The sequence below is a fragment of the Copadichromis virginalis genome, linkage group LG14 (assembly GCF_057382275.1).
Source record: "Copadichromis virginalis isolate Kocher_CV1m ecotype Utaka linkage group LG14, C_Virginalis_male_GT1.1, whole genome shotgun sequence".
NCBI classification, from domain to species: domain Eukaryota; kingdom Metazoa; phylum Chordata; class Actinopteri; order Cichliformes; family Cichlidae; genus Copadichromis; species Copadichromis virginalis.
Window position 1 is genome coordinate 42,073,810 of NC_140631.1, and position 18,024 is coordinate 42,091,833.

General features: G+C 49.0%; 2 protein-coding genes and 1 pseudogene across 2 annotated transcripts in view; 1 reads left to right on the forward strand and 2 right to left on the reverse strand.

Annotated features, from left to right (window-relative positions):
* col4a4 (collagen, type IV, alpha 4) overlaps positions 1 to 15,977 on the reverse strand; it is a 57,632-nt gene extending 41,655 nt beyond the window's left edge. Inside the window, exons 1-3 of the mRNA XM_085431012.1 lie at positions 15,673 to 15,977; positions 13,170 to 13,313; positions 11,994 to 12,036 (exon numbers count right to left, since the gene is read on the reverse strand). Of these exons, the coding sequence (XP_085287138.1) occupies positions 11,994 to 12,036; positions 13,170 to 13,216 (90 nt within the window). The 5' untranslated portion in view covers positions 13,217 to 13,313; positions 15,673 to 15,977. The remainder of the gene's footprint in view (positions 1 to 11,993; positions 12,037 to 13,169; positions 13,314 to 15,672) is intronic.
* LOC146694722 (uncharacterized) lies at positions 9,657 to 10,794 on the reverse strand (annotated as a pseudogene).
* Positions 15,978 to 16,104: 127 nt separating the features above from the next.
* The window catches only part of LOC146694723 (uncharacterized), a 58,346-nt gene continuing 56,426 nt past the window's right edge, over positions 16,105 to 18,024 (forward strand). Inside the window, exons 1-2 of the mRNA XM_085431014.1 lie at positions 16,105 to 16,173; positions 16,391 to 16,765. Of these exons, the coding sequence (XP_085287140.1) occupies positions 16,679 to 16,765 (87 nt within the window). The 5' untranslated portion in view covers positions 16,105 to 16,173; positions 16,391 to 16,678. The remainder of the gene's footprint in view (positions 16,174 to 16,390; positions 16,766 to 18,024) is intronic.

An 18,024-nucleotide genomic window follows, 5' to 3' on the forward strand; every position in this document is an offset into this window, starting at 1 on the left:
GATTCTTTCAATGAGAACAGATGTTCAGATGTTCAGATTGATGTGACAGAAAAGGGAGATTTAAACTCTAGAACAAGCCAGAGGCTCGTGTTCCAGTGCATTTACAGACACGACCTGTGTGCTCACAGTTAGACGTGTAAATAAACTTGTAACCTCTGTGACATAACTATTGAAGCAGTACAAGTGCACCTATAAAAATAATCACACCTGATCTTCATTGATCTTAATAAATCGCTCTGTGACCAACCTGTGCACCTTTTATTAAACTACGTGGTTTGAAATTGAGCTCAAATTCAAACAAAAACTATCCTGACTGCAGAGCAGCAATATGAACTTTGAGCAATGGGAACACAACCTCTGGCAAACCAGTCTCAGGTGGATTCAGAGTTTCACAGCACAGTCAGGTCCATTTAGCCAGCTACATGGTTGCTTTGGTCATTTCGCCTCTGTACACACAGGAAACTAATCAAAAACATGCAGACTTTTACACTGAAGGTCTGAAAAAAGAAGTATTGCAATATTATTTTAGGAGCTGCAGTCATTTCATACACAGCTCCCCATTCAAAGGCTCAAAAGTAATCGAGTAGTATCATGGACACAGATGATGATCATTCCCTCATTAATGCATAGAAAATTAATTCAGTTCAATTCATTTATTTATTTATGTGGCACAAAATCATAGTTGCTTCAAGGTGCTTTATACTGAAATTTAGACCCTGCAAGAAAACAAAAGATCCAATATTGTTTGATTCATGTGTTTAACTCGACTGCAGCACTTTAAATGAGTTAGACGGACGTCAGTCTAATCAATGCGTTTACGTCAATAAACTTTAGAAACACATTTTTTTCCTTAATAAACTTTAATTCCACTCAAAATAAACTGCTGGAATTTCAGGACCACGGACAGCGACTGAGGATTTCACGGTGATTGGTGCTCCAACAGGTGAGTGGAGGATGTGGTGCTGCCCTCAGACGCCTCACTGACAGGCCCTCACGCCAGACTCTTAAACACGTGTTTGTCAGGTTACATGTGCTCTTAAAGCCTCGGACTCACAGTCTCTGTGCCTGTTTGAGAAAATAGGGTTGATGCTATCGGCTCTATGATTGGCCGATTCTTGGACTTGACCAATAGCTGCTCTTCTACAGTGTAGCGCTGAGTGTGCATAAATCCACTCATGTAAGCTACTTTGTTGTTATTTATAACAGATATTAGGGAACATGTGCAGATGAATAGCCGTACTTGTATATATTGTCAGGGTTGCATAGTAACCAGCACAAGGTCGTGAAAACAATCTGTACATGTTTCAAGAATATTAATGTTTCAATATTCCATAAATACTGTTTATGTACATGTGTTCAGTAAAATAACAGAGTATCTGTGATATTGTAACTTGGTCCTGCTTTAAATTAATTTTTTTGTATTTCGGGCTTTTTATGGTCCTCGCTGTCCTCTAGTTACAAACACAAGCGGTCAACTGCACGCTGCAGTTTGCTTTTCTGTTTTCTAATTTGTGATTTTTATTGACAGGACGAATACAACCAGAACATAAATAAGACTGAAAGGCGACCTCACAAACAATACGCACAAACCAAATAGACTGAATAATACTTCTGTCACTGCTACCTGAGCCAACGCTGCGACCTTCTGGATTTCTTCCTTGACAAAATGAACACAGTTCGACACCATTCAGTCAAATCGCCTTTAGCTAGTTTCATACCCAGCTGTCTGATTGTTTTTCACCTCACTGTCCTCATATGGCATCACTTTGGCCTCACTCTTTGAAGAAGCCTTGAATGTCGAGTTTTCTTCATTTATGAAAGCCAGTGACACAAATCAGTCGCACAGCGCATGTCATAAAGACAAAAAGACCCGGATGTCCTGGTTTTCTGTCCTGCAGACAGAACAGACGTTACCATCCTGGACACCTTGGACGGCACAGGCTAGTATTTACACTCTGACATGCTTTCATTCATCTTCTTCTAGCTGCTGCCTTTACAGGTCACCATGTCCCAGAATCCCCCTCTGTCACACCAACCCTCTTCACCACATCCATCAATCTTCTCTTTTCCTGCTGCCTGGCAGGTCTATCATATGCACATGTGCAAACGATCTCAGGCTCTCCGACTCCCCTTCATAGACCCAGTGAACATCTGAACAGCTTCAGCTCTGTAACTTCAGCTCAGTCCCTTGCTTTGTTGACCCTCTGCTCCTTCGTCTTTGCCTCTCCTTCTGTCTCCGCCTCATTCAGACACATGTATTCCGTCTTCTTTCGTTCCTCTTCTCTGCAGGATCTCCTCCAACTGCTCTCTGCTCTCACTACAGATCACAGTGTCATCTGCAAACATAGTCCACGGATTCTGAACTTACTGGTCGACCCATCTGTCCCTCACGCCTCGCCTCTGTCCTCATACTGCAGCACCCTCATATACTTCCTAATGCAGTAGCACAGTTCCTCTCTCAGCAACCAATCACCTGCTTTCTCTGATCTTTCTCTGATCCAAAAAGACACGGTGACACTCCTTCAGTTTGCAGCAGATGGCCCCGCCCCTCCCTGAGCCTGGTTCTGCTGGAGGTTTCTTCCTGTTAAAAGGGAGTTTTTCCTTCCCACTGTTGCCAAAGTGCTGCTCATAGGGGGTCATGTGATTGTTGGGTTTTCCTCTGTATGTGTTATTGTAGGGTCGACATTACAATATGAAGCACCTTGAGGCGACTGTTGTTTGGTGCTGTGTAAATAAACATACTGCCCTCCTGCATGTCTCTCCTTAACACCACACCTACACAACAGCTTTTCATCAGCCCTGTTCACCTGTCCATTGAAATCACCCCCAACCCCACCTCCACTACCACCACTCTCTACCACTTTGACCAACTTCCTCCCCAATGTCTCTGTCTTCTACCTGATCTCCAACCTGTGGGGCATACACACTGATGACATCCAGCATCGACCCTTCAATTCACAGCTTCAAACCCACGATCTCGTCTGACACTTTCTCCACGACACTATTCGCTGTGGGATCAATAAAGTGTCTGTCTATTCACAGACTCCTGTCCTCCTGTGAAATCCCATGCAGAAATCCTACAAACACCCCCGATGTTTGATTGCACTTCGTACTGAAAGATTAAACACAAATGCACTGATGTGGCTGTGCTCTGAGGGGTCATCGGGCAGAACAGTAGGACCTGATCCAGGATGTTCGCTCTTCACACATCCCACACCGAGTGTCCCTGTTGATGTAGTCAGTGTGTTTTTTTTTTCCTCTGTGGGCCCCAGACAGCGAGTTTCTCAGCAGGCAGCAGTGTTTGTGTTAGCAGCCGCATTCCTGCAGCGTTGTGTAAACTAGGTTATCAGTGAGGCGTGGCTATCAGCAGGAATGTGGCTGCTATCACTTTATCTGCTGTCAGGACTGAACGTCTCCCAAACCATCGTCCTTCCATCCACCTCCATTTATGCTGCACTATCACTACTTACGCTGTCATGACTCTCTGCACTCAAATCACCTCTTCATCAGCACTCCAGCTGTACTCAAACCAGCTTCCAGCATCTTCCATTAATCACCATCCCTCTGTCTGGGGTACCGAGATGAAGGGACTGACTGGCTGACCAGAAATCCCAGCCGCTGATTGGCCGGTGCTGCTGCTGTTCCCAGACAGACTGAACCTGGTGACCTCAACGTGACAGGCAGGGTAAAGAAAACAGTCTCCATCTCTACAACATCTGAGGATCCAGGTCTGATCCCTGAGGGACTCCAGAGGACCTGAACAATCAGACCCTGAGCTCAGTCCAGTGTTGTTTACATACAGATGAGGACAAATTATTATGAAATTTAAAGTTTGTCACTTACTATTTTCTAACAGTCAGGAATTTTTAAATGTCGCATTTCTAAAGAAGCTCGTTGCCAACTGGGCAACATGCCTCGTTTCTATTTGCATACAATTACAGAAGTATGGACATATAAAGTTACACGGTACAAAACAACTTCAGACTGATGTGCACACAGCTGTGCCATCAACGTCCAAAACAGGCATTGCTCCAGGTGAAGAACGACGTCCAGAAAACCAAAGTGAACGTCACTGAGCCCTGACTTCAATCCCACTGAAAATCTGTGCGGTGAACTGAAGCCCGAGGTCTATGCAGGAAAACCATCGAGTCCGGACAGCTGCTAAAGAACAATTAGCTGGGATTGTTCAGGAGACGTGAGACTTGTTAAAGCTGCAGCGACCGCTGCCTGTCATTTACTGCACGAAACACAAATGACTGTTAGCTTCATGGGGCTATGCACCCCTCAGGGTCAGATGGCCCATCTCGTCTTCAGCCTGCAGACCATGTGTGAAGGATCCACCAAACACCTGACGCTGTTAGCGTCCTGCCAGGTCATTGGGTTTAGATAATATTCCCTCTTTTTAATAATAATAATAATAATAATAATAATAATAATAATAATAATGGATTGGATTTATCTCCTCCTTGAATCGCTACCTTATCGTGGTGGAGGGGTTTGTGTGTCACAGGGATCCCAGGGGCTATGTTGTCTGGGGGCTTTTGCCCCCTGGTAGGGTCTCCCATGGCAAATTGGCCCTGGGTGAGGGACCAGACAAAGAGCGATTCATAAGACCCTTATGAAAAGGACACCGAGGGAACAGTTTACCCTGCCCGGAGCCAGGCCCGGGGAGGGTGCCCGAGGGCGAGCGTCTGGTGGCCGGGCCTTAGTCCATGGGGCCCGGCCGGGCACAGCCCGAAGAGGAGACATGGGCCCATCCTCCCGCAGGCCCACCACCCGCAGGAGGCGCCATAGGGGTCGGGTGCATTGTGTGCTGGGTGGCGGCCAGGAGCGGAGGCCCTGGCGGACTGACCCCCGGCTGCCAAGACTGGCAATAGGGACATGGAATGTCACCTCTCTGGTGGGGAAGGAGCCTGAGTTAGTGCGTGAGGTTGAGAGGTACCGGCTAGATATAGTCGGGCTCACCTCTACACATGGCTTGGGCTCTGGAACCAGTCTCCTGGAGAGGGGCTGGACTCTGTCTCAGTCTGGAGTTGCCCTTGGTGAGAGGCGGCGGGCTGGGGTGGGTATCGGTTTTTGGGGTTTTTCCCGGTGGACGAGAGGGTTTGTTCCCTGCGCCTTAGGGTCGGGGAACGGGTCCTGACTGTCATCTGCGCTTATGCGCCGAGTGGCAGTTCAGAGTACCCAGCCTTCTTAGAGTCCCTGGGGGGGGGGGGGGGGGGTGCTGGGGGGGGGGGGGGGTGCTGGAGGGTGCTCCACCTGGAGACTCTGTTGTCCTGCTGGGAGACTTCAATGCTCACGTGGGTAACGACAGCGAGACCTGGAGGGGCGTGATTGGGAGGAACGGCCTCCCTGATCTGAACCCGAGCGGTGCTCTGTTATTGGACTTCTGTGCTAATCACAGTTTGGCCATAACGAACACCCTGTTCGAACATAAGAGTGTCCATAAGTGCACGTGGCACCAGGACGCTCTAGGCCGTAGGTCGATGATCGATTTTGTAATCGTATCACCAGACCTGCGACCATATGTTCTGGACACTCGGGTAAAGAGAGGGGCTGAGCTGTCAACTGATCACCACCTGGTGGTGAGTTGGATCAGGTGGCGGGGAAGACGCTGGACAGACCTGGTGCACCTAAACGCGTAGTGAGGGTGTGCTGGGAACGTCTAGCAGAGGCCCCAGTCCGCGAGATCTTCAACGCACACCTCCGGCAGAGCTTCAACAGCATTCCGAGGGAGACTGGGGACATTGAGTCCGAATGGACCATGTTCAGCGTCTCCATTGCCGAAGCTGCTGCATTGAGCTGCGGCCGCAAGGTGGTTGGTGCCTGCCGTGGTGGTAATCCCCGAACCAAATGGTGGACACCAGAGGTGAAGGGAGCCACTAGGCTGAAGAAGGAGTCCTATCGGGCTTGGTTAGCCTGTGGGACTCCGGAGGCAGCCGACAGGTATCGACAGGCCAAGCGGAATGCGGCTCGGGCAGTGGCTGAAGCAAAAACTCGGGTGTGGGAGGAGTTCGGAGAGGCCATGGAAAAAGACTTTCGGACTGCCTCGAAGAGATTCTGGCAAACCGTCAGACGTCTCAGGAGGGGAAAGCGGTGCTCTCCCTGCACTGTGTATAGTGCTGGCGGAGCGCTGCTGACGTCGACTGAGAAAATTGTCAGGCGGTGGAAGGAATACTTCGAGGACCTCCTTAATCCCACTGACACGTCTTCCGAGGAGGAAGCAGAGTCTGGGGATGAGGGGAATGACCCGCCAATTTCCGGGGGCGAGGTCACTGAGGCAGTTAAACAACTCCTTGGTGGCAGAGCCCCTGGTGTTGATGAGGTCCGCCCCGAGTTCCTGAAGGCTCTGGACGTTGTAGGGCTGTCCTGGTTGACACGCCTCTGCAATGTTGCGTGGAGATCAGGGGCAGTACCTGTGGACTGGCAGACCGGGGTGGTGGTCCCCATCTTTAAGAAAGGGGACCGGAGGGTGTGTTCCAACTACAGGGGGATCACACTCCTCAGCCTCCCTGGGAAAGTCTATGCCAGGGTGCTGGAAAGGAGAGTTCGTCCGTTAGTCGAACCTCGGATACAGGAGGAACAATGCGGTTTCCGTCCTGGTCGCGGAACACTGGACCAGCTCTTTATCCTCTCCAGGATACTTGAGGGTGCATGGGAGTTTGCCCAACCAGTCTACATGTGTTTTGTGGACTTGGAGAAGGCATTCGACCGTGTCCCTCGGGGTGTCCTGTGGGAGGTGTTGCGGGAATATGGGGTGTCTGGCCCATTGCTACGGGCCATTCGATCCCTATACAACCATTGCAAGAGCTTGGTTCGCATTGCCGGCAATAAGTCGAACTCGTTCCCGGTGGGTGATGGGCTCCGCCAGGGCTGCCCTTTGTCTCCGGTTCTGTTCATAATTTTTATGGACAGGATTTCTAGGCGCAGCCAAGTGGCGGAGGGCTTTCGCTTTGGTGGCCTCAGAATCTCATCTCTGATTTTTGCAGATGATGTGGTTCTGTTGGCTTCATCGGGTGAGGGCCTCCAGCTCGCACTGGAACGGTTCGCAGCCGAGTGTGAAGCAGCGGGAATGAGGATCAGCACCTCCAAATCTGAGGCCATGGTTCTCAGCCGGAAAAGGGTGGAGTGCCCACTCCGGGTCGGGGATGAGTTCCTGCCCCAAGTGGAGGAGTTCAAGTATCTCGGGGTCTTGTTCGCGAGTGATGGGAGAAGGGAGCCGGAGATCGACAGACGGATTGGGGCTGCAGCTGCAGTGATGCGGACGCTGCACCGGTCCGTCGTGGTGAAGAGGGAGCTGAGTGTAAAAGCAAAGCTCTCAATTTACTGGTCGATCTACGTCCCTACCCTCACCTATGGCCACGAGCTGTGGGTAGTGACCGAAAGAACGAAATCGCGGATACAAGCGGCAGAAATGAGCTTCCTCCGAAGGGTGGCTGGCCTCTCCCTTAGAGATAGGGTGAGAAGTTCGGCCATCCGGGAGGGGCTCAGAGTAGAGCAGCTGCTGCTCCACATCGAAAGGAGCCAGCTGAGGTGGTTCGGGCATCTGACAAGGATGCCCCCTGGGCGCCTCCTGGGTGAGGTGTTCCAGGCATGTCCCACTGGGAGGAGGCCCCGGGGCAGACCCAGGACACGCTGGAGAGATTATATCTCTCGGCTGGCCTGGGAACGCCTTGGTATTCCCCCGGATAAGCTGGAGGAGGTGGCTGGGGAGAGGGAGGTCTGGGCCTCTTTGCTTAGGCTGCTGCCCCCGCGACCCGGCCCTGGACAAAGCGGATGAGGATGGATGGATGGATGGATGGATTGGATTTATATAGCGCTTTTCAAGGCACCCAAAGCGCTTTACAATGCCACTATTCATTCACTCTCACATCCACACACTGGTGGAGGCAGCTACAGTTGTAGCCACAGCTGCCCTGGGGCAGACTGACAGAAGCCAGGCTGCCATATCACGCCATCGGCCCCTCTGGCCAACACCAGTAGGAGGTAGGGTAAAGTGTCTTGCTCAAGGACACAACGTTCGGGGACCGAACCGGCGAGCTTCCGGTTACAGATACGCTTCCGGACCCCCTGCGGAAACCCCCTGAGCCACGGGGGCGACCGTGGCTCAGGGGGTTTCCGCATGTTAAGAACACACAAACTGTAGACAAGACAACAAACCTGCTACACAGTCAGATCATCTGTCACTGGTAGATTTGCATTAAAAAGAAAAATCAGCTTGTAAAATGTAAACCATCACTTTTGTTTTCATCAGGTCTGATCCGGGGCTGCTGACTTTGTCAATCCTCTGCTTACTAATCCTACACTGAGTCCTCCAGCGAAGCCGAAACTTAACCTTCATCAGACATGATTAAACGATTCAGCGTCAGGCTGGCGGTAAACAAAACACTAACAACTGTTTCAAATCCTTCAAGGAGAAAAACATTCACTGCTTCAAAGCTGCTTTTTGTTTTTTGTCGTATCTGACGAGGACGCACCGACTCCTGGGACGCTGATATATCTGCAGTTATGTTGCTGTCAGCACCGTTTGATTGGTTTCAGTAATGTGGGATCAGCTTTGCTCTGTATCTGTGCTTTACTGTATTTCATAGATTTACATGTTACTGATGAACTATGGCAGTTTGGGTGATCGGCTGACGCTCTGATGGCGTTTTTGACTGAATGAAGCAATTGTTAAAGATAAATAAATTAATCAGGTGATTGCTCCATAATAAAAATAACTGTTGGTTGCAGAAGCACCGTTTAGTTCAGTGTTGCAGTATCGGCAGGAGTGACTATAATCAGCTGTCTGCTCAGTCAGTTTCCTGTCTCACGTTCCTCCACCTTCAGTTAGCAACATTAGCCATTATTATTGTCTGCAGTCACAGTGCAGTTAGCAAAGTGGACATGAAGCTGTTCTCCACCTGCTTAGACCCATCAGACTGCAGGACTACAGCCTCAAACACTGCCACAGTGAGCCGGCCGGGACGCCTGCTGGTAGCAAAGCACTGGAGGTAGCTAGTTTTCAAATGAATATAGACAGATTGACCATTAGTTTGTTGTCTGTGGATGACATCATTCTCTCTGACAGATGATATAACAGAAATAAAATGACCCGTCAGAGCAAAGCTCATGTGTGGACAACCCTGGAAAAAGGTAACGAGATGGAACGATGTGGGAAGAAGCTTCATTCGGGAACAGCAGCTTGTTTTAGATGTTAGTAGTTTCAGTGGATTAGCTCAGGGCAGAGAAAGTTATTCTACAGTTTCTGGTCAGCGCTGTTTAAACGGTGTTTTCATGTCTCCTGGCTCTGTGGGCGGAGCCTTAGCTAACAAAAGCAGACGGCACCAATCTGATGCCAGGTGCGACTGACTGTGATTTCACCGGCTGTTTACTGCTTGTTGACAGAAGCTTGTGTTTCTTTGGTTATTGTGAGGTAGATCGTGGTGTACAGAGAAGCTTCAGCTCCTCTGTGAGCACCAGGATGAGTCGTCACCGTTAAAGAAGTCCGATTTCAGAATCCGATTCAGAAACAAGCGAGGATGGACCGTGAGATTCGTCCTCTCTCTGAGAAGACTGTAGGACTCAGGCTTCAAGGAGAAGCCCACAGTGGAGGTGGCTGCTTGGTGGATGAACGGCGTGGGAGCCGCAGGTGGTGGCGCTGCAGCGGAGGCAGGTTACTGGACGGGCCCCTCGGACCCCCCAGCGGAGGCAGACTAAGGCTGGACGAGCCCCCTCGGACCCTCCAGCAGGAACAGGCGGTGGAGTAAATGACTGAGGTGAGAACTGAGCAGGTGACTGAGCTGATAGGTGAGCTAAAGTCTGAGCTATGGAGAGAAGTTTAATATGTACCGACTGTTGTAAAGATGGTAGTAATGGTGGGTAAGGTGGTGGATTAGCAGTAAGCTGAGCTAGTTACCCTGAGACACCAGAACCTGAAGAAAACTGCTGGACGGGCTCACCTGAGCCTCCAGCGAGGTCAGAAAAAGGTGCAGGTACCTGCCGAACACCAGCCACTCCCACCCAAGGACAAGGTACGGGTGCCGGAGCGAACTGGTTCCCGGTCACCCTGGGAGCCGGGACAGGCACCGTCAATGGCTGGGCAGCTGCTGTCCCCACCCGAGGAGCTGGTATGGGTGCAGCGACAGGCAGAGGCTCAGCAAACACAGACTCCTCTAAAATGTTTTTCAGCTTCCTACCACCACCACGTCTAACAGTCTTAACAGTTTTCACAGTCTCAGAATTTCTAGTGTTCACATGATTGCCTTTTTCCCTCTCAGAGGGAGCAGAATGAAAACAGTCATTATAACTCACCACGGGGAGTGGCTCAGCAGAGACGGAGTGGCGACTGCGTGAACGTCGCTTTCTCCAGGAAGTGGGAGGTGGCGAACTGGGCTGCGAATCCTCCAAAAGACCGGGGTGCGATGAGGAAGCAGAGAGTTTGTGAAGCTCAGAACGTGGCAGACCCAAAAACAGAGCGAAGGACTGCAGCGGAGTGAGTCTAACGTCCGGAGTCACGTAATCTTTCTTCCTCCGCCGCTTAACCCTCTTGTCGGACTGGTAATCCAGGGGTGAAGGCGGAGGTGTAGCGACTGGAGAGAATGAGCACGTGCTCAACCTGATCGCCCAAGGCATAGGCGCCGGCTCGGCCGTAGCCATGGCAGTTTGGAGGCTGCGGGGCCCTCCCAAAGCCAAACGTGACCCATAGAAGGGTGACTGGAGCTCCTGGGCATGCTTAGCCTCCTGCCTCACGATCTCCTTGAGGAAGGCAGAAACTGCGGGTCGCCGATACCCCACGGAGTCTGCTGGGTCCATGTTCTGGTCGCGATCTTCTGTTATGTGACGGCTGTGTGCGGACAGGAAAAGGACCCAGAGTGCAGACTCCGGAGACAGACGTGAACTCAAAAAACAGCTTTAATGCTGAACTCAAAGTAACAAACTTCCAAAGTACAAACATTAACGCAGGCAGGCAAAAACAAAACACACAGCATAAGTGAGGGTCGATAAGAGTAGATCACGACAATGACAAACTGAAACACAGGGCTTAAATACATAGAGGGAGCAATCAGGGAATGGACAACAGGAGGGAGACACAGCTGGGGCAAATCAGAACTAACGAGACAAGGAAGCGTAAACTGAACACACTGAGATAAGACAGAGACCTTCAAAGTAAAACAGGAAACACATAACACAGACTGAACAAAGACACAGACTCACATGCAGGCACTACAACAGAGGGAACAGAGACGTGGGACCAGGGCAGACACAGACTGGACACGGGGATATAGCGGACAGGGGAGACAGCAACTAAGGATTACACAGAGACAAACCATAAGACATGACTCTAACAAAAACCCAAAGACTAGAAATTATAAATAATATAATAAAGTCAAAAACCCTGGGTCAACGACCCAGGCATCCTAACAACCTGTAATGCATCACTGTCCCGAAGCTCCACATCAAAATTTGCATTAAATTAAAATACCAGTACCAAACAGCTAAAGGCCCAGTGGCAGCATACAGGTCGGACTCATCAGAACAACAAGCAGAGGTTTGAGAAAGCACAGTGATCATGTAAATAGACAAAAGGAAGTGAAATTATGTGAAGCTGTGTATTTCCTGCAAACAGCAGAATAAAAAAAGTCCGTCTGCACCTGGACACAGAAGCACAGCTGTGAGATCGTCATTGCACAGCTGGAGGGAAATTTAAACACTGGCTTCAAGCTCAGTGACGACAGCACAGCCCGACTATTGGCCAGGACATCTGATGATGTCATCCCACCAATGATTCATCTTTACATCATATGACAACTTCCACACCGTGGTCTGCGATTTGACCAATAAGAGCAGAGATACTTTAACCATGGAAACAAGCTAATGGACAGAAAACTTGTTTCAGCTGACGCGATTTGATGACATCACACACTAGTGAAAGACAACAAGCTGTGATTGGCTGGTGGCCAACGTTTGCTGGACCAGACTGAAAGGGCTTATAAAGGCAGAGGTGGACTCACCCCGAGAGCTGCTGGCAGGGCTTTGAGTACGATCAGGAGGCACCTGAAGGAGAGAGGACACAGGTGAAGCATGAACACAAAGGAATGATAAAAAACGTTGATCCACAGTGATGGATCAACGTTTTCACAAAGCCCCAACCAGCTTAAACAGGCAGCAGCTATTAAACTATGAAATGCACCCACACTCAGGGTTCCCACCAACACTACGAAACTGTACGGCAGGGGTGGGGAACTCCAGGCCTCGCGGGCCGGTGTTCTGCAGGTTTTAGATCTCACCCTGGGTCAACACACCTGAATCACATGATTAGTTCATTACCAGGCTTCTGGAGAACTTCAGGACATGTTGAGGAGGTCCTTTATCCATTTGAATCAGCTGTGTTGGATCAAGGACACATCTAAGACCTGCAGACACCGGCCCTTGAGGCCTGGACTTGGACACCCCTGATGTACGGTGAGACTTGGTTTATAAGCTAAGATGTAAAATGCATACTGGCACCACAGTTCGTATGAAGAAAACAGTCTATGGTTTGTAATCTATGGTTAAAAGAGGGTGATGAGGTGGAGCAAGACGTAGTGTGCTTAAACTTAATCCAGGCATCCGTACCTCGCATCTGAGCACGTGCATCACCAAAACACTCAGGCGGAGTTACAGACGTGTGTAACATGTCAGCAACTCCAATTAGCTGTGGTGAAGCCTAGCAGACAGCTAGCAGATCCAAACACCTGTGTCACCATCCACCTGTCAGCCAAAGAGGCCACGCCCCTAAACTTTAAACCTTCTTACATATTAACCAGGTGAATCCTAAAAACATTCTTCTATTGTACAGGTGTTACGAAGGAGGACATTATCCACAGAGACAAACAGTTTGTATATCAGGCTGCAATCATGTTTATTTCTGCTGTACAGTTTTAACATGGGAGTCTATGGGGACTGACTCACTGCTGCCTCTGCTGGATGTCAGACGAACTGCAGCTATTGGGACTGTAGAGTCGGTGTCTTTTGTCACTGTAACATTGTTACACGTGTTGCATGGGTTGTGCTGCTGTTTGCACGTGAACTCATCTTCATCGTAAAAGAATTTAGTGTCATGTTACCAAAGACCAGACTGTCGGCAAAAGATTCAGTCATGGAAACTTAAACTTAACAGACGTGTTCACGTGTGCGGTTTTATTTACCAGAGCAGATTGAGACCACAGGCATCAGAGCAGGAAGTCAGCAGCATATTGCCTTCAGCTCAGAGGAAGTCCCTCCTGCTACACTCTGACTCCACCTCCAGCCAGTTCTCGGCCTGTGAGGATACCCCGACGCTGTTGGTCGTCCTGCAGGAACAAAGACAAACTGAGGTTGAAGATGATGAAGGTGAAACCACACACACCTGACCAGGATCAAGCCGTCAGAATAAAAGTCGTAATAATAATAATGATGTAATATTAACCCTAACCCTCACTCCTTTCATGTGAAGCTCACATGAAGCTGGTTATTAACTTAGTGAGCTGAGAACCTGCTTTGTTAGTTTGAGTGAATCCAGACACCAGGAAGATATCCCAGGTGTGTTAAACTCACTTCCTGGTACAGGCCTCTTAGCTGTGTCTGTTTGTGAGTAACTTCCTGCTTGGACAGCCAATCAGGACTTCGAAACTTTGTGTTTGAACTGCACATGGACAGCAGCCCACGCTCCCCACAGTCATGTTCTTTAGAGGATGCTGATGCAAATAGCAGCAGCAGGTGTGTCTGGACGTCAGCCAATCAGAGAGCTGTGTCTCTATAACCTGTCAGCCTCTTATTGGCTGTTATGACTATGATGTTGTATTTGTTGCAGGTGTTAAGATAAAGTTAGAACTGAGAAGCTTCTCAGTTCTTCTTCAGGAGCTTCTGTGATGCATATTTAATGGGATGAAAGTTGCTCTAACAGCATCGTGAGCTCCATTAGCTCTTGCCTCTGAAACTGAGGGTTTCAGTAACCTCCGCCTGCAACAGCCCGACCGAACCAAGCTGCTGCAGCGCCCGCTCACAGAGCCAGACAGCAGGAACGATCCGTGTCAGTCACCGAGTTCCTGCAGGAGGCTCTTAGCTAACAGCAGCCTCGGAGCTTCGAGCTCCACGGCGTGATGCTAGCAACACGAACAGCTGTTTGTGCTGCTAGCATCAGCTGTTTGTGCTGCTAGCATGACGAACAGCTGTTCAGTTTAAACTCTGTTCAGAAGTTTCATTCAAACGTTTCAAAAGACAAAAACTGCAAAACGAAGCAGGAGAAAAACAAAAAGTATCATCAGAAACTGAGAACGACCACAGACAGAAGGTTCACGGGACAGGGTGAACGACCAGAAAGGGAAAGGAAGCAAAGGGAGGAAGTAAACCTTCAAAGTAAAACAGGAAGTAACTAAAAGTTTGAAATGTCTTTGTGTGTGCTGCAGTTCAAAAATGAAAACTCAGACACGGAAAAAGACAAATTTACAGCTGCTTTCATTTTGCGATCATTTCTCAGCTCTTTGTATGAAACATGTGAAATAAGTAAAATCCAGCAAACTCAGAAATGATGATCATCACATGACTGCGGCGAGCCTCCCCAGCGGTGCTAACCTCAGTGATTAGCTTTGAGCACACGGGTATTTTTCAAATCACAGCCTCTTCTCTGCGTTCGAGCCTTTGTCCAGACGTAAACGATGTTTTGGATCATCGAAAACTGAGATTTTTAAAAACTCTGTTTCTGTGTTTACGTGTGGACGAGGAAAACAGAGATTTAGTCACAAAGCATCAAAGGTGTGCGACGTGTTACTGTTTCACATCATTGAATTTCTACATTGATACAGACAAAACACTGCTGCTGTTAACCTCAGTTACTGTCCCTCTGTTTACAACGACTGCTTTTATGCGCCATCTTTGTTTACGCTTTCCCTCCCAGGCTTCTAGACTTCTGATTGGCCAACATTTCTACACAGTTAGGATTATATCACCACCTGTTGCTTTGGCATGTTCTTGACAGCGTTTCACTTTGTTTTTCAAGTTTGGGATTTAAAAAACAAAACAAAAACAGAAAATCTGTTTACAAAAATGTCCTGTACATGTGGACGTAGTGTTCCGCTGCCATCTTTTATATACAGTCTATACACAAGTCCTGTTTTTGCACATACTGTAAAACAGAAATGTGTTTTAATATTTGATGGATTGTCTTTATGGTATTTTCAGTCTGATAAATTGATCTTGTGAAAGGAACAGCATGTTTAGGGAAAGTCCAGTTCTGATTCTCCAGACCGGGTCCCTCAGGCTGAGCCCAGAACCACCACCCAGGGAAGGTGGACCTGCCACAGCCGGGGCGAAATCTGGATCAGCCCCATCGATCCCTTCACAGCTACACGTTTTAAAGCACACGAATCGGCATCTGCGCCAAATCCGCTAATTAACAATTAACGCAGAAGCACGTGGACTTTAATGCTCATAGTGCACTGCGGTTTGCTGCGTGCAGACGTAAGGAAGTATCCTCACCGAACTTCAAGTATAAATCACCACAGACTAAAAGTACTCGAGTACTTCTCCTCATTAACGTTATTTACCTGGATGACGTGCTCAGACATTCAGACTCTAATAGGCGGCTAATTAACAGCTGACTAACCATAATCAGCTGATGGTGATCGATCGGCAGCCCAATACCCAACCAAACGGTCACGTGAGTTTTCCTACCTGAAGCTGTCACTGTCCGGAGCTTCACGCGCTTTTCATGTCGCTGCAAACCTGAGCACAACTTGACAAGAGCGCACACACAGCAGACAGGTCAAGCTGCAGCGCACAGCAACAACAGCACTTCCGGCATCCTGCGCCTGCGTGCGGTGCTGCTCCGTCCAGGTGTGTAGACAGCTGCACGCTAACAGCCTGCTGACACACCTGAGCTTTCTGCTTCACTTTGATGAAATCAAATCTGTCTTAATCCTGAAATTCGCGCCAGTTAAGCTCATTTATTATTGACGTGAGCTTTCTCGTGCACAGCTCGTGCAGGAGTGCCTGCAGCTCCTCAGCTTCACCCTCAGGTGCTGCACTCGCAGCTCCTCCCCCCTCCTCACACCTGAGGCTTTCGTGGGTTTGTGAAGCACTTGTTTCAGGTCTCCAGTCTTCCAGGCGCGTTGTCCTCAAAGCTGAGAGGATGCTGCCTCTGCATCAGCTACACCTGCTCCTCCACCATCACAGGTCTCCTTCCTTTCAGCATCACCTGTTTATTCACTGTCATCAGCTAATCCTGTGTGAACGTGCTCTTTAACCGCCACCTCCTTTCTTGTTTTTGACCTTTCATCTGAGAGAAACCCTGAAATACAGTGTTTATGCTTTTCTTTTCTCACATATTAATAAAACGCGTGATTTTTGTCTGAGAGCAGAAACTTTAAAATTACAAATGTTTTCCCACCAGGAACAAACTCAACCACCACGAAGATTAATAAAAGGATGGAGCTGTGACCAGATTTCCTTCAGGGCCAAGGTTTTATTTTGAAGGTCACGGCGGAAGTCTCGTGCTGAGTGTGACTGTGTTGGCTCCTGTGTCGTCGGGCTGAGCTTCCATCCGAGAGCAGCTGCTGTGTCCGGGCTCCGGCAGGTGCGAGGACCCTCTTCTGGAGTGAAGCGGACCTGAGCACAATCCGGGACCCGAGCCGAGCCGAGCCGAGCCGTCGCGGCTGGAGGCAGCTGCCCGCCCGCCTGCATGGAGCCTCTGGCCGCCCGGAGGCGCAGGATCCTCCCGCTGCTGGTCCTCTGGAGCTGCCTGAGTGCGGCCGTGCACGGGGAGAAGGTGAGTGACCTTCACCCAGGTGACCAGGCTCACCAGCTGCTCAGTACTCTGCCGACAGACGTCACGCGATCAGAGACAGGTGTGGGTGACGTCAGAGTTTTTCCAAAGTATTTAATAACAAAAAGCCGTACTATTATGATGATGATGATGGTTATTATTGTTGTTATTATTATTATTGGTGTTGATATTATATATTTGTTATATAACCAGGTGGATTAATTTATTTATTTAAAAATCAAATCACGTGAGCAACCCTGAAGGCCACCTTTAGTTCACACACACTGAGTATTTAACCTGAGCGTCAGTCTGCGCTCACACACTGCACAGGTGTATCACACCTGCACAGATACCTGCTAATCACAGCTCAGTAACATCCAAGTAAAATCAAACTTCACCAAAGCTTTCGCTCAGCCTTCCTGGACGGTCGGTTACTATAGTAACCTCACAGCAGCCGCTTATTGGTCATTAAAATGGTCCAGAGGTCCAGTTCGGGTAAAGCCAAGCAGCTACAGACACCTGTGTCACCATCCACCTGTCAGTCAAAGAGGCCACGCCCCTAATAATGCAAACTTTAAGCTTTAATACAATCTAACCAGGTGAGTTATGGAACAGTATGTGGTTTACAGACTTATTAGTGACGTTAATTATCAATCAGTTTACTGATGATGATCAATGAGAGTTATTAAAATGACTCTCTGTCGCTCACCTGCTCAGGTACTAACAGCAACCCTGCAGGAGGTCGAGCTGCTGAAGTTTCCTTTTTCTATTTACTGCGGATATCAAAGAATCTACAAAGAATGTCAGACAGGAAATAAAAGCCGTCTGTCTGTGTGCAGTCAGACAGACGGACAGACGGGATTCTGTCTGTTGGTTTAGGACACACACACACACACAGACACACACACAGACACACAGACACACACACACAGACACACTCACACACAGACACACACACACACACTCACACACAGACACACACAGACACACAGACACACACACACACACAGACACACTCACACACAGACACACACACACACACACAGACACAGACACACACTCACACACACACACACAGACACACACACACACAGACACACACACACACACAGACACACACAGACACACAGACACACACACACACACAGACACACTCACACACAGACACACACACACACACACAGACACAGACACACACTCACACACACACACACAGACACACACACACACAGACACACACACACTCAGACACACACTCACAC